Source organism: Channa argus, chromosome 11, assembly GCF_033026475.1.
Source record: "Channa argus isolate prfri chromosome 11, Channa argus male v1.0, whole genome shotgun sequence".
Classification (NCBI taxonomy): domain Eukaryota; kingdom Metazoa; phylum Chordata; class Actinopteri; order Anabantiformes; family Channidae; genus Channa; species Channa argus.
In genome coordinates this window covers 14,464,729-14,480,489 of record NC_090207.1, presented here as the reverse complement: position 1 = coordinate 14,480,489, position 15,761 = coordinate 14,464,729, and the positions used below count along the sequence as shown (strand labels likewise).

The window sequence follows — 15,761 nt, the reverse complement described above, 5'->3', positions numbered from 1 at the left end:
CTTGCGCAGGTTTTTGTATGTCTGTCTGTGTATGTCTCAATCAGCATATATTCTGTCTCAAATCAGTCTAAATTCTAACATAACCCACAATAGTTAAGGTCAATTATATACTGTATATTTCAGGGAGAAATATCATTATTTGAAAAACATGTATTAAAAAGCTACAGCTGGCAATGTTTTCAAAAACCTGTGGGACTAAAAAGAAATCAAAACATTCGCTCAAGGTAGGAGGATCACAACATATGACCTGCAGGTGCACATGTATCTGAGCCCTGGTGTTAAAACTGTCAGATGGTTGTAAGCATGCAGTGTCACATTATTCTTATTCTCCTGATATTTATTATGAATGAAGATTCTGCGGTAGAAAACCTGTAATTCCACTTTTTATGTTCTCACTGTACTTGATGATAATAAAGATTGAGCCATAACAATATACTGTAAATAGCATGTCGTAGTTTTTCCCTTAATGTTTGTGGAGCTGTTCATGGCAGATATAGGAGAAAGCATCTATTTAACAGTGTCTCTTTTATGTGTCTGCTGTGCGTGCCTGTTCTCTACTTCAATGGCTGTCACTGAGACAAAAGGGCTTTGATCTGCACCAACCAGCAGCTCAGTGGGGAATCATATGTACCAAACCACTTTCTACTCTTCTATATGTTCACACTCATCATCCTTGAAGTGAGTGCGTTTGTGTGTATTTGTGTTTGTGCATGTGTTTGTAAGTGTTTGGGGAGCATTTGAAGGCAGAGGCTGCTCTATTCCCTTGTAAGTTGATGGATTGTGAATAATGCAAATTAGATTGTTAATTAGAATATCTAATAGAGGCGAGCAGCAACAGCCCACAGCCATTACAAGGACAATCATCATATGAAGACTCACAAGACCAAATCACTTTTGTGGTCTTATACAGATTTACAGGTCAGACAAAATACAGTTCAAAATTCAGTTAAATACCAATATCAATAATAAACTATATACATATTTTATTCAGTTAAATACCAATATATTGGTATTTAACTGAATAACATATGTAATTCATACTTAAATGCATTTATGTACATCTTCCTGCAGAAACCATGTACACAATGTGACGAAATTAGTGAAAACACATTTTAATATAAACCTCCACGATTATTATACACAAAGTGTAATATTTGGCAGATTGAGGCAAAGCACAGTACCTGGAGTCAAATGAAGCCATCAGATGAACTTTAAAAAGTTACTTTTTAATCAAAACTACAGTAATACAAATACAGCTGCACATAGGCAAAATGTGTTTTTATAGTATATGAAAGTATAAAGCTTCTGGTTTCTATGTGAATTAATACACAGTAATAACTTTATGGTAATAATTTTAATTGGATCCTTGTCTGAGGTCTTCACATTCATTTGTATGGAAAAACAGCATTTTATCGGATATGTCCAGCAGCTGAAATTCTAAATGAGCACTGTTTTACAGACTGTGTTCTACTCATAAAATACAGCACCGACAAGAAATAAAGACACTAGATTGCTGTCAGTCTCATCTACTGTTGATTTGGTTTCTCCACGTGGGGCTTCAAGTTAGTGTACAGTATATTTTTAGTCTAACATTACAGGCAAATCACTCCAATTCTTAGTGTAGTGCTGGAAAACTGTGTTAACCATGCTGTTGGTGTATTTTCAGCACTGATGCTTTCATTGTTGCCCTTCACCCTTTTTTATCAAACAACATGGAATTTATGTTTCTGTGCAATAGAAATAATGTACCAAATGTTTCAGATAGAAATAAATGTCTTTATTTTCCATAGCATGATTACTTTGAAAGATAAATGCAGCTGACTAAAAAAAGACAGACCACTGAGTTTACTATCAACAAAAGAATGCATTATCTGAAAAATGGCGAGATGAAGAATAAAACATAAACTATCCTGGTGATGTGGGCAGATCTGACTCAGACAGACTATACGGCTAAAATGTGACTATTGCTATCTTGGTTCTTCTCTGACATATAAATTTAGCAGCATTTATGTTTGAAAATGAGTAAGGAAAGGTGACATTTTTTAAATCATAAGCAGGTAACAGTCATAATGTCAGATAGTGGGTAATCACTTAAAACTGGGGTTTGAATGGGAATCTACAAGTGTGTTAAGGATTGTTCTCTTCCTATGGCACAGTGGCCATGTTGAGGCTGTCAGCATGGATGTCTGGAATGGTCCTCTCTGGTCTCAGACATACTGCCAGTCTCTGTAGAAAAAAAGAGGTACATTTTAAAGAAATTATGTAAAAATTTTGAAGTTTCAGCATTTTCCTACCTTTTGTTAACCACTGACCTGTTTGAGAGATCCAGGGGTCCACACCAACTTGTAAACCATATAAATGGGGATCCACATGAAGGATGAGAAGCCAATGATGTATCCCACTGTGATGCTCCAGTCGGGGTACTTATAATCAAACAGCGTAAGTGGCGGCGCTTTCAGCATGGAGCTCAATATGATATACTGAGAATAGTTGAGATACATAAAATTTTTATTTGTTAACTTGACTTTTATTGTTTTACCTCAGCAATAATACTGGGAAAGGGTACTATATCTGTTGCACTTCCATCAGAATGCTTGTATAGTCGGATAGGTCATAGTAGTGTAAAAGTCCAAAATGTCGACAAAAACACAACCAGAAAGATGAATTCATACAAAAGATTACAGTAAATGTAGCAGAAGGAATTTGACATTTGCTCTAGAAAACAAGTTAAAACTTTAGTCAGAATATTTAACTCTTACTGCCAGAAATCCTGGACTGATGGCGACCCAGCACACCTTCCAGAATAAACCTGGACCTTTGCCCAGCATGGCCTCAACATCACTGCTAAATCTTTGAATGCCTGAAAGCAGCAAAAGTATGATAAGACAATGTTATTCACAGTATTTCTGACAAGATTTTGTGTTACACCACATGAAATAGAATATTAAATTGATTTTCTGAATACCAGCAAATCAGTAATAATCTTCTGTTTACCATAGAACCACGATACAGCAATGGCCTCCAAGAAACCTACAGCAATAATGGAGCATCCAACTCCAAATTCCTCCAGCAACTTCACCACGTAGGCACCACCCTGTCAAGAACATTTTACACGGCCTCATAACTTAATCGGTCATAACTCATTTTCCTCCATTTCATCATCAACCTGCAGAATTCCAGAACTTCATAAGCCACACAGTAAATATGCATGTAGATAGCTGCTCTGGATAAACAAATTTAAAATGCTGAAAAAAAAACAAAAAACGTACATTTGTAAGGGTGCTTAGGGAGCCCAAAAAACAGACAAGTACCAAGCCCAAAACAAAAAGTTCTCGTCTGTGAGAGAAATGATCCGGATATTCATCCAACACAGCAGTGATTATCGCCTCCAGCCCACCAAACTGAAACACACAGACAGTTGACTTTAGTTACAATTTAATGTACATGTTTCAGTCTCCTTACTGTCAAGAAAATATGCATATTTCATGACAAATACCACCTCTGGGGCTAGATTTGCACATGTCAAATCAGTAAAGAAATAAGAAACTGTTGTAGAAGGAAAGCTTAAATGCACTAAATATAAAGCTATAGTTATTGGATAAGAGTGTTACAGCCGACTTAGCTATTAAAGTTTATTAAAGTTTATTTAAGTATCATAATTAAATAACATATTTAATTTTATATTTCTTGATAATGCACAAAGTGACCATGTGGCCATGTTCATACCGTGCTATCCAGTCCAAGCGTTATCATCATTACAAAAAAGATGATCGCAAAAAAAGTTGAGCCCATCATGTTTGCAATGGCCTCTGGGTAAGTGATGAAGAGTAAACTTGGTCCTGGAGAGCAGCCAAACAATGAAAATCATGAGATATGGAAGATCATTTTATTGTTTAACTGATTTTTTCCTTTTCATTGTCATTTTATTTTTTACTGACCTTTATCCCTAGCAACATCCTCAACCTCCACCTTCCTCATCTCTGCCATGTAGCCCAGCACGGTGAAGATGACAAACCCTGACACAAAGCTGGTCAGGCAGTTTACCAAACTTGTCACAATGGCATCCCTGTTGAACAAATCAGCATGATAGTTGTCACTCATGTTGCTTATACTCATACAATCCTTCTTTAAATTTGACTTTTCATGTGTCTTTGAATCAAGTTTACTTCTGTCTGCACTGAAATATACTTTACACACGCTTCTGGCCTTTGTTCCTTCATACACTCTATTTACTTTCATGGGTTAGAAGATATTCCTGGCCATATATTGATCAGAACATACATTAATACATACAGGTCTTCAGGTCAAACAAGGAGGCAGTATCATCAACCTTCACAGGGACATACAGCTGAGTATCGTCCACATAACCACAAAAATTCAATCCTTAAGAGATATATAAACTGAAAACACAAGGGGCCCAAACTGGGCATCAGTTAGGTAAGATTATACCCAATCAAGGGCCAGTCCAGAAACACCTAAATTCCTTTCAAGTTGTTTTACCAGAATAGAATAATCTATCTTAACAAATACAGAACTAAGATCTAAGAGTATAAGGATTGAGAAATAACCTGAATCCAGTTTCAGTAAATGGTGATTAACTACTTTAACAAGTGGGGTTTCGGTGAAATGGGAAGATCTAAAAGCAGATTGATAAATCATTTTTGTGCAAATGGGATGGTAGCTGATGTGACAGAGCACTCTCAAGAGCTTTTGAAAAAAAATAAAACTGGAACTGGACAATTGTTATTTAGCTGTTCTGAGTCAAGATGTGGTTACTTCAATAAATGTATGATAACAGCAGATCTGAAATTAGAAAGGACAGTACCAGTGCCAAGGGACATATTGATGACATTTAACATTGTCGGACCCAGATGGGCCAGAGCCTTTTAGAAAGATTGGCTGCTAATGGATCAAGCATATTAGAAGTAGATTTTAAAGGTTTAACTCAAAGGAAAGGACAGCAGGTTGAAAAGCAGGTTGAAAGTTCATCATAGTGTCGATAAGAGCTGATAGAGGAATTTATTTAAAATCTCATATCATTGATTTGTTTACTATGGTTACTGTTTGGTTACTGTCTCAAAAAGAAATCTATGATTGTTTTTATTATTGCTAATCAGATGAAAATAAAATGTTGTATTTTTCTAATATAAAAACGAAAAAAATATGGGAAAACTTTGTATGTCATATAGTTATTTTTTAATGTAAATCAATGTATTAGAATATAAAGACCAATATAGCACATTGCAATTTTTAAATGTATTTGAATGTCCACTTTCAAACCTTATCTCTATGTTTACTACTAGTCCATCACATGTCCAGCCACATCAATCATACACACCATTAGTCATACTGGGGTACATGGAATTTAATGGTACATTACATTTCTATAGTGTTTATATCCACCACATTACATTTAACATGTTATCTTAAATGCCATTTACTTATACCCCACAGCTGTTCAGTTTGGGTTTCCAACTCGTCTAGGCTATAGCTCAAAGAGGAGGTGTGTGTTCTTATTACACAGTGTCAATTGGTGTAAAAAGGTCTCAGTTTTTCATTCACACCGCTGACCACAGGTCAGGGGACAGCTCAGTTCTTACCGATAGCAGTTATTTGTGAAAGGGTTGTAGCTAGAAAGAGCCAAGAGGACCCCGAATCCTGGCCCTAGAGAGAAAAATATCTGTGCAGCAGCATCCACCCACACCTAAATGGAGACAAACAGAAAAGAGTCTGTATCCCTAGGAGTGTCTGCAACTCCAGCAACACAAAATGATATATCATAATAGCAGAAAATTAAGGAAGACCTAATACAGATTAGTACTAATTTCTTCCTGTCTTTCAGTGAACATTATCAAAGTATTGTTTAGACTTTTTTTTATTTGTCTTTTCAATCCTCAGTACAAATGTTCAAGCAGAGATGTGTTTAGTCAGTTGTGTAAAAATCTAAGCACCGCAGCTGTATGCAGGGAGATCTGAAGAGAAGCACATATTCAGCAATAAAAAGAAGAGGCCAGTGTTATTGGTGAGTGAGACAGAAAGGGAAGCCTTTGTTAATGGGCAGAAAACTAAACCAATTATGCATCTAATTATCCTGCTCTGTGGCTTATTTATGCATCTCATTTCATCTCATCCATATTCCCTTCCCACCAAACCACTCACACATGTTTAGCAAATGATCAAAATCTGAAACAAAACAAAGTTTTAAATCAACAAGCAATAATGGACTTTTCTACACTACCTGACATAAGCTACGTTTGCTGAATTATCTTTATTTTTATAGTTATATTTTTTTCCTTCTTTTCTCCTTATACTTTACTCATTGACCTCTGGCTAACTGAAAAACTGATGTATTGCATGAAATATGGTTTTCAAGTTGGACACGATCATGTTTTTCTTGTTAGAAAATACAGAATTGGATCGTACTCTGACCAACCAACTTTTTGGTTAACTCACACTTGTCTCCAGCAGCTTCTCCCACTGAGGTTTTAAGTAAAACACCACGCCTCTCCAGGCTCCTGGCAGAGTGGCTCCTCGAATTAGTAGAATGAACAGCACAATGTAGGGCAAGGTGGCAGTCACCCACACTACCTGATATGGACGAAGAGATGAATTTAGGATGAGATCAGGGACATGTGATTAAAGTACAGATACACAGTACTCTGTATTTTTATTGTAGTAGAGCAAAAGCAATATTCTACCTTCCCTGAAGTCTTCACCCCTTTCCAAAGGCTGAAATATACGATAGTGAAAATGAGAAAAAGGCAGAGCATCAACTGCCAGCGAATGCCCCCAACGTTTCTCAGCCCTGATGACTTGTGGATCTCAAGAACATTTCTCCTGTTTGGATAAAACACATATATTGCCACGTCTTCAGCAGACAAAACAACTCTTCCAGTACAGACACATGACCTGACAGTATTACTGTAAAGCTATTTATGTATGTAGTTTCTGTTACTCACACTTACATGCACTTACGTGTAAAATTCCTCTGCCGGAGACCTGGAGGAATTTGTCCAGGTGACGTTGTCTATGCCAAAATAGTTGGTGCAGTCAGGGGTATTCCACACATTGTCACACTTTGTCCAGGGCAAGATGGTAGAGAAAGAGGAGTAGAAGTAGAAGAGAGCCCAGGCAATGATGGTGTTGTAGTAGAAGGACACATAGAGAGCAATAATACAAATGGCATATCCTATGCCTGAAAAAGAACAGACAAGTGTGAAAAGGAGACGTCACCCGTGAAATGTTGGTGTAATAATTCACCGGCTCACTTTGATGATGCGTTTACAGTCACTGCAAAGTGACTGTTCAAAGTGACTGTTTTTGGTTCAAAAAGGGATAGAAGATTAAGAAGATTAATAAATATAAACCTATCAGTGTATATATGTGATTTTAAGTCAGTGCTTTTCTGGATTTGAACATCTGCTGTTGAGCAGCACAGTGTGAAGCCTTACCTTTGAAAATGGGACAGATGTGTTTCCATATGGAAATTGCTCCCGTTCTGTGGAACTGTCCCAGTGCCAGCTCCATGTAAAAGAGTGGCACACCACCGAAGATGGCCATCAAAATGTAGGGAATAAGGAAAGCACCTGCACAGAGAGGTGTAAGGTCAATGTTTTATTTCTGTTTCAAATATGTTAGAACGTAAGCAAAGCAATTACAATATAACCATCAATTATCTACAATATATCCTCATCTCCAAGGTTATGCCCAACCAGCTGGCCACTTAAAATGTTCATATGTGAACACTTGACTCAGTCTTTTTGCGCAATTAATAATTACAGCATCGATATCTGTTTTGTTACCTAACAAGATATTGTACAGTTCCTTGAAAAACAACACATAACAACATTAAACAAATTTTTAAAACAGTCAGAAAACCCTGAATAAGTGCTCTTTAAGATACAGTTTCGTTTGAACAGCAAGTGGGAAATTACTCTCGGTTAGGCACCAAAAAGTATTTTATTTTTTAGATGCATTATAAATAACATTCACTGGTATTATACTGAATGGATGCAATTTTAGTTTAGTCCTTATTTTGGTCGTGATAGATAGATAGATAGATAGATAGATAGATAGATAGATAGATAGATAGATAGATAGATAGATAGATAGATAGATAGATAGATAGATAGATAGATAGATAGATAGATAGATAGATAGATAGATAGATAGATAGATAGATAGATAGATAGATAGATAGATAGATAGATAGAACCCTCCCTTGGTCTCGGTTTGGTCTTAATTAAAGCAATTTTATACATTACCATGAAATAAAATGTATTTAATTTTTTGTTGTTTTAAAACTCTATTTATGCTTCTGAAATAACAACACCAGTTTTTTTCTTTTGTTTGTTTTAAATAATATGTTTTGCATTTGAGTGTATAATGTGTAGCACTTTTTAATTCCCTGCATGATAAGTATTATGAAAACGAACTCGCTTCACCCTCGATTTGTTTGCTGATGGTAAGATACTGATCAAAGCACCTTTTGAATGGCCATTTGAGCAGTTAATCGTTTTACATCACTAGAAAAATAAATGATTGTTTTTTGATAAGACTTTGCCAGGTTTTCAATTGTAAACACAAAAATATAGATGTGTCACAGGAAAAGTGTAAAAACTTTTTAAAGTGGACTATGAAGTGAAGGCTACAGATGCGCACTTCAGCACCATGGACAGTTTCTTCTTCGAGTTGAGAATAATTTTAAATTAATTTTAATTATTTTGGGAACGTCTAAATTTTAAAAACTGCACCAGTTCAAGTTACACAAATCTTACCTTAAATTAAACTCACTGACTTACCGCCACCGTTTTGATAACATATATACGGAAATCTCCAAACATTTCCCAGGTCCACCGCAAAACCAATGACAGACAAGAGAAAGTCCATCTTTTTGCTCCATTTGTCCCTGGAGTCAGTCTGTGTGATGACCGGCACCGGGACAACGTTGTTGGAACTGTAGCCGGGGTTCGGGGAGCCGTGGTGGGTCACACTTCCAGCCATGACTGTTGAGTCCTGTCGGGGCGGACTGTGAAAAGTCAGCCAGAGGACCAGCTCCACAGAGAGGAGGATGTTTCCCCTAAAATGATAACAGGGCGGAGTGGGAGGAGTTGCTGAAGCTCCTGCAGACAACTGTTAGTGGAAACGGACCCAGAAAGGTTTGTTTTTTATTGACAGCAGCTTTTAAAGCTGCTTTAGACGTCAAAATCCACTGCTGTTTAGCTGATCAAAAACATGGATAACAGATTTATCATTTCACTTCAAGTTCAACAACAGCTACAGCGCTGCAGATTTCTTCACTTCATCTGATAAAAATACACGCTTTTGGCATCTCATGTCCATTCACATTAAGCATAATTTAAAGTGAATGTCCACAATTTCTCATATTTCTCAAATAAAGTCAAATAAACTTATCTTGTACTTCACAATAAAAGACAAAAGCGAAAAATAAAATAGACACCCAATTGACATAAAGAAAAGATGAAACATTTTTCCTCAGCCTTGTTAAACACGGCTAACATTTTCAAAATTTTACAACCATTATTAAACATACATGTAGTCCATCAGCAAATAGCTCATCCAAAAGCTTCAGTATGTGTTTCCGAAGTAATTTTGTATGACAATAAATAAGCCAACCCTATCAAAAATGCCCCATTATGCTTGGCTTGGCTTTTTTGTTATTTTCCTGTATTACATAAATTTAACATAGAAAAAATTTGGTAAAACCAAAGGGAAACAAGTACATTGGCAAAGCACTCTATTACACTAAATGTAGAGTAACATTTTAACAAAAGTATGAACTGTGCGAAATCCAACAAATGTGTATAATATGTAAAGAATTGCTCAGTTGTACAGAACAGCTAAATGCTGGGGAGACTGTCATTGGTAAAGAATGGAAAGACAATAAACAGATAGGTTAAAACTAGAGAGAAAGTCAAATTGGTAAAAAGGCGAAGACCCAGAGAGACAATCAGATCTGCCATTTTGTACAGTAAAGCTAAACATAGCAACTTAACTTTCTTTCTTTTAGCTGTAAACAATTTGAAAAAGCTGCTAAGTGGTTATTCTGTGACCATCAGTCATGCAGGTCTGAGAGAGTAAGAGTGACTTTAGTAAGAGTGAAGTTACTCTAAGAAATAGGCATCATGAGAGACATCCAATGCTATCAGAAATTGTCAGATAGATAGATAGATAGATAGATAGATAGATAGATAGATAGATAGAGGCTGTGGTTGCTCAGGTAGATGAGCCCCCAGGCGCCTGAAGCCTAACAACCTAACAACAAACTACACAGCACTGGCCTTTTCGAACATACTGTCCTGTCAATCAGCATTAGCACACATGGGCCGAAGAACATCAGACTGACAGGAGCCTCTATCGCTCGCCTCAGCGTCTGTTAGCACATGTCCACTCTCATCACACATGAGCATGTGCATATTGGCCTTGTTCAGAGACTAACAAGCAAAAGGACATGTAAATTGTACAGCATTGTTGTTTTTATACTGTGGCTGTGGGATTTTAAATAACTTTGGATTGAGATCAGTAATTACTATGTGTTGTGTTGAGCCCAGATTTTTATACTTTTCATCCTAATTGTTTTCTGCAGTAAGTATAAAACATGTTAATAACCGAACTTTCCTTTCAGTCTGTTTTTCATTATTTTCAGTACTTACATTTCACAGGGATTCAAAGCAACAACTATAGGAATATTTCTGGTTTGAAGTCTTTTTCATAGTTTTGTGCATACCAGGATTTATCATTTGGCTGTAAATAAATGTTGTTAGACAGGACAGAATTGATATACTAAGGCTAAAGTGTGGACACAAATGTTGACAAGCAACCTAAGGCAAGCTGGTTATGCATACATAAGCTCTGCTGTGCTGTTTACCCAGACAGAAGTCCTGGTGTGCCATTTAACAAGACTATTACCTCATATTATCTGAAGCCACTGCAATGTGTGAGTCATCCCAGCGTGGGGAATCCTGGAGGATGTTTATGAGGAAAATACAGGGAGAAAAAAAGAGGTACAAGGCACAGACACAATAATATTAGTGGAACAGGGCTTCTGACTTTGGAAAAGATAAAATAGATGCAGTGCCACATCTAATGAATATGTAAAAAAGACCACTTTTAATATCTGAATAGTTTGGTAATTGTTGTTTGTCCTACAATATAAGGTTGCAGGTCTCAGCAACTTGCAGTTTACAATTAAGATCTTAACATCCACTGAAGGAAACCAGGGATTTTTTTTGGCACGGAAACTATAAAGGGATCTTTGTGGGGTTGAGCAGCTCTATGTCTGTCAACTTGTGTTATTACTCCATTTGTATACCACCTGATCTACCTGACAGCTCAGTCCCCCAGGTGCAGCTGGAGGTTTGGCCTCAAGACTCTAATTCACTGAAGCCTACCAACTTCTTTCTGCTCATATTCTGGGTTAGGTGGTGTTTCTGAACATGCTTTCACTCATATGCAACACAAAAGTGTGAACGCATATTTCAATAAAAGCTTAAACATTGCAACCTATTGGATTTACTCCTTCTGCTTGGTAGAGTTTGGGGCTTGAAAATGACACCATCGCCATCTTCTGGACAGTTTGAGATACACTTTTTGTTTTATTTTTTTAACTCAGGAACTGAACAAAGGTGGTTGAACAACCAGGTGGTTGTGCTGTAAGCATCTATATTACTAAGTACTTATGATTTGAATAATTGAATAATTTTGTCTTCTAAATATTAAGACACATATTTCCAGCATTTTGTTTATTTATGTATTGTTTACTGGTGATTAATTTATTATTCACCAATGACGTTAATACAATTTTTTGAAAAAACACGTTTATGGTTTGCAGATACATTAACTGACTCTTAACAGTCCTTCCATATCTTGACCACAAGATGGCACAAACACTAAAATTTTCCATGTCTGGGAAATTTTGACAAGCACATAAACATATACCTCCATGCATTTTATGTCTTTGTTTGTTTGGAGTCCAGGAATACTTTTCATATCTGTCTGTCAAACTGTGAACACACTGTCGTCTATTTATTCGTGGAATCTTTACTGACGTTTATATACATTTGTGAAGCAATGTTGGTGCAGGTGCTTGAAGCCTGCTCTATGGACAATATGATAAGACTTCATTGCAAGAAAGCTGTTATTACAAAGCTTTTGTGGTCTACTTGGTGTTGGGCCACCCAATGGAGACTCTGCGTGTGTCTTTAAGAGGCGTGTGTACAGGGGAGGTGGAGTCGTGAGCCACATCGCATTGTAGAAGCAGCGCTCGGCTGAGGGAGGGGTGCAGCTTGCAGACAGGAGACAGGATCCATGGCAACAATCATGGCAGGTAAGGGCAAAAAAAGGGCGAAAAAGCCTTAAATCCTGTTTGTGTTTTTATAGCATAAGTTAAGTTGTGATACAGAGAAATAATGCCCTGTGTGGGACTCTTTGTGCTGTGTTTTAGAAGCAGAGACCCGTCAGAAGCTGCTGCGCACCGTCAAGAAGGAGGTGGGTGTTTTCAGCTCGGAAAAACAAACAGTTTAGTTTGTATAAAGCTGAACAGGTCACTCCGTGCACGACCAGGTTTTTCAGTGGAACCACAACAAAGCCCGGTTGACACTTATGTGTTTGCACTGAATGTCCTGTCTTTTCCTCATAATGACACCTGATACAGATGTGGCTTACAGGAGATGCTCATCTGTATCACAGCTTATTTGAAAAGATTAGAGAACAAGCCTACAATAAATGTTAGAATAGTTATTCAAGTACAGTTAATTCTTTTTTCTTATTTAACTGTGTTTCTCAGTCAGGGCTCAGTGTTTGTGCTGCACCTCAGTAATTATTCGGGTGGAGAATCTGCATGAAGGAAACAGATTGTCTATAGTCATTGTTGGTGGTGTTTATGGCACAGCAAACCATGAGCCTTCTGCCAAGCCATTTGGTGGTTTCATTTGGACACCTGTGTGTGTGTGTGTGTGTGTGTATATATATATATATGTGTGTGCACGCGCACGCGCGTGCGTGATACATGTAATGGGTTATATTGTGTTGAGTGGAAACAAATATGGAAGCAGCTCTGGTGGCTTGCCTAGCTGGATTTTCATCATTTTGAATCACTCATCATCATCCGAGTTTATTGCAGTTAGAGAGAAAAACGAGTTCAGTATAGATCCAATGAAACGTCACTACCATTTAGTCTGTCTGTCATTCAACCCCTGGATGCGTTTTTTTCTTAGACCTTTGAATCTGCCCTTATCATTTAGGCATATTTAGTGTTAGATTTTGCTCCAATGACTGCTTGTGTAAAGACCGCTGATGTGTAATTGAATGGATAGAAATGTCATCATTTTGAATAAAACCAAATGGTGCTGGTGCTGCAAAGCTCAAGCTACATGAACATTCCAAAAAGGGTGATCAATTCCTTTTTCATTTACATTGTCATAAAGCTGCTTAAGATTCAGAAATTTCAAAACACACCACACACTACACTAATTAGATGCCATACCAACCCCTTTCTGACCCTTAATCTTACTCTGGTGAGACTGCAGGCCAAGTAACCTAAAAGGATTTAGGACATTATGGTGAACTAAACGAGCATTTATGCATCAGGATGCAGCTGTTATTTCGTGTTGGTGTGTAAACTATCTACTGGATTAGCAGTTTTCATGCTAGTTATTCAGTAGCATGAATGAAATTGCAGGGTCCAGATTGTTTAGCTAGCTGAGTGACAAAATGCACTATGTTTCTTGTACTTGCTGAATAGAACTACAGATATGTCGGCTAACCGTTAAAATGTAGTCTACCACTGGTTACAGCTAAATAAATTCAAAATGACCCCTAATCCACTGAACAAATTTAAACGTGTATATACACTGATTGCATGTGTCAGGTTTTGTTTGGTTTTAAACCACTGCAAACATTTCAAACAACAAAATTAGGAAATTTACTGTTGAGCTATTAACACATGGCTTCAAGGTTAGCATTAGGGCTAACCCCCTCACATGAACACTCAAGTCACCAGTGTACAGCATCACTAACTGTCAGATAACATCCAGTACAAAGTGTAGCTTTTGCTTACATATAAAAATATATATGTTTTGTAAGAGGAATATAAGTTAATAGCTAAATTAATGAACAGAATGTGGTCATTAAGGCTAATGTTATTGGCATACAGAATAATGTTTTGTAATTTGATGATCAGTACATGTTTCTATAACATTTACCTAATTTAAATAACATTTAATGACTTTAACTAATATTTTGAAGCACTAATTTCATAGTATGTTAACCAAAACTCTTTTACCCTTCAGCCTTACTCGGTTTGGTTAACTCTTAGGTAAACAGCAGTTTCAGCTGCTACTTGTAAATATTATATGATCATTTCATTGTACAAACTAGTTTGTCAATGAAACCTGTTTAAATTGACCTGTTTTCCCTTTGCAAGCATTGTATAAATGTATAAACACCTGGCAGATGTCTAAGTTTCTACTTGAATCGTGAAATGATTAGAGAATAATATATTCAAGTATTCATAGAATGCGATTAAATGTACCAATGTAGCTTTCAACAAACTAGCATGAATATCAGTATGAAATCAGATAACTGAATATCAGATGCCAAATCAGCCAACCCATGTGTGTTATTTCTTTGTGTCTCTATTGTCATTTTGCTTTGTGTACTTCATGGTCTCTAGTATTTTTGTGTCTCTTCATTTGTTCAGGGAAGGTTTTCTCATCCTCCCCAACACCTCACTTAACATTTATGTATTTACAGTGAACACATTTAGGTTGAACCTTTCCAGCATTTTCTAATCTCTAATAGTAACCTATTGTTGGTGGCCAACAAAGAGCCTAAGAGAGAACTAGTGGATTTAATAGTTCAGACTTGTAAATTTCTCTCATCTCTGATTACCTCATAAATTACAAGACTTTATTTCTGCCAAACAAAGATAAAAATCAGACCATAGATCTTGTGAAAGGAGCGTAGAGATGTCGGTCTTTTGTTTTCTTCTTAGTCTGCCGTGTTATCAGCTGAGACCAGACCTTTCCCATCATTAAACCTGCCTCCTATTTACTGCTACACCTTCACTGAGATTCATTCACTGCTTATCACAAATGCGGCCTGATGGAGTCTGTAGATGAAGTTTGTTGGAGTGTGATAGCTCAGTTTATTCACAGTTAACACCTCATAAAAGTCTACATTAATCTAGATAACTCAACAGTCTTTATTATTTTGTAGTTGTATTTAGATACATTATATTGTCAAAGGAAAGATAGATGGTGATGTTGTTTGTACCATTTTCCCATTCATTTACAATCATCATTGCTCTGTGTGGGTTATACCATATGGGGACTCTATGCTGTGTGTTCTCACACCCTTCTTGTCCAGCTGGTTATGTGCCACCAGTCTGCTCAAATATACCTGGATGTGGGCCATTTTCCAGACAGCACAGGATATCTGTGACAACAGAATTACCTTCTGGTACTAAATTGCTTTGAATAAGATAATGTATTTGCTTTAGCTTTGATGCAGAGTGCATCTCTGTTTCCATCTCTTTATCGTGCTCTGATCATGCTCCTCCCTCTGTCTTTTTGTATCACATTTGCACACAAACACAAATACACACCTGTGTTTGCTAAAGGAGAAGAGGGGGAGAGACTCTTGGAAAATGCACAGGCCACTGAGATCTGAACTCTGCCTCTTTTGCATTTTTTAAGGCTGAATTCTTATGTTAACTAATGTTTTAATGTGTAAAGTAATTC

At 36.9% G+C, this 15,761-nt stretch overlaps 2 protein-coding genes across 4 annotated transcripts in view; one reads left to right on the top strand and one right to left on the bottom strand.

The window, feature by feature from the left end:
* Positions 1 to 1,342: 1,342 nt before the first annotated feature.
* On the bottom strand, positions 1,343 to 9,089 carry slc6a4b (solute carrier family 6 member 4b). The gene is made up of 13 exons (XM_067519933.1): positions 8,802 to 9,089; positions 7,452 to 7,586; positions 6,976 to 7,195; positions 6,699 to 6,837; positions 6,454 to 6,588; positions 5,601 to 5,704; positions 3,939 to 4,066; positions 3,727 to 3,839; positions 3,270 to 3,401; positions 2,995 to 3,094; positions 2,760 to 2,860; positions 2,313 to 2,480; positions 1,343 to 2,226 (listed from the first exon to the last, which is right to left on the bottom strand). Exons 1-13 carry the CDS (start codon positions 9,001 to 9,003, stop codon positions 2,146 to 2,148), a joined length of 1,758 nt encoding a protein of 585 aa, XP_067376034.1. The 5' UTR covers positions 9,004 to 9,089; the 3' UTR covers positions 1,343 to 2,145.
* A 3,147-nt stretch (positions 9,090 to 12,236) lies between these two features.
* sgsm1a (small G protein signaling modulator 1a) overlaps positions 12,237 to 15,761 on the top strand; it is a 28,204-nt gene continuing 24,679 nt past the window's right edge. For all 3 annotated transcript variants that reach the window (XM_067519932.1, XM_067519931.1, XM_067519930.1), the window contains exons 1-2: positions 12,237 to 12,346; positions 12,464 to 12,507. In XM_067519932.1, coding sequence (XP_067376033.1) covers positions 12,328 to 12,346; positions 12,464 to 12,507 — 63 coding nt within the window. In that variant the 5' untranslated portion in view covers positions 12,237 to 12,327. The remainder of the gene's footprint in view (positions 12,347 to 12,463; positions 12,508 to 15,761) is intronic.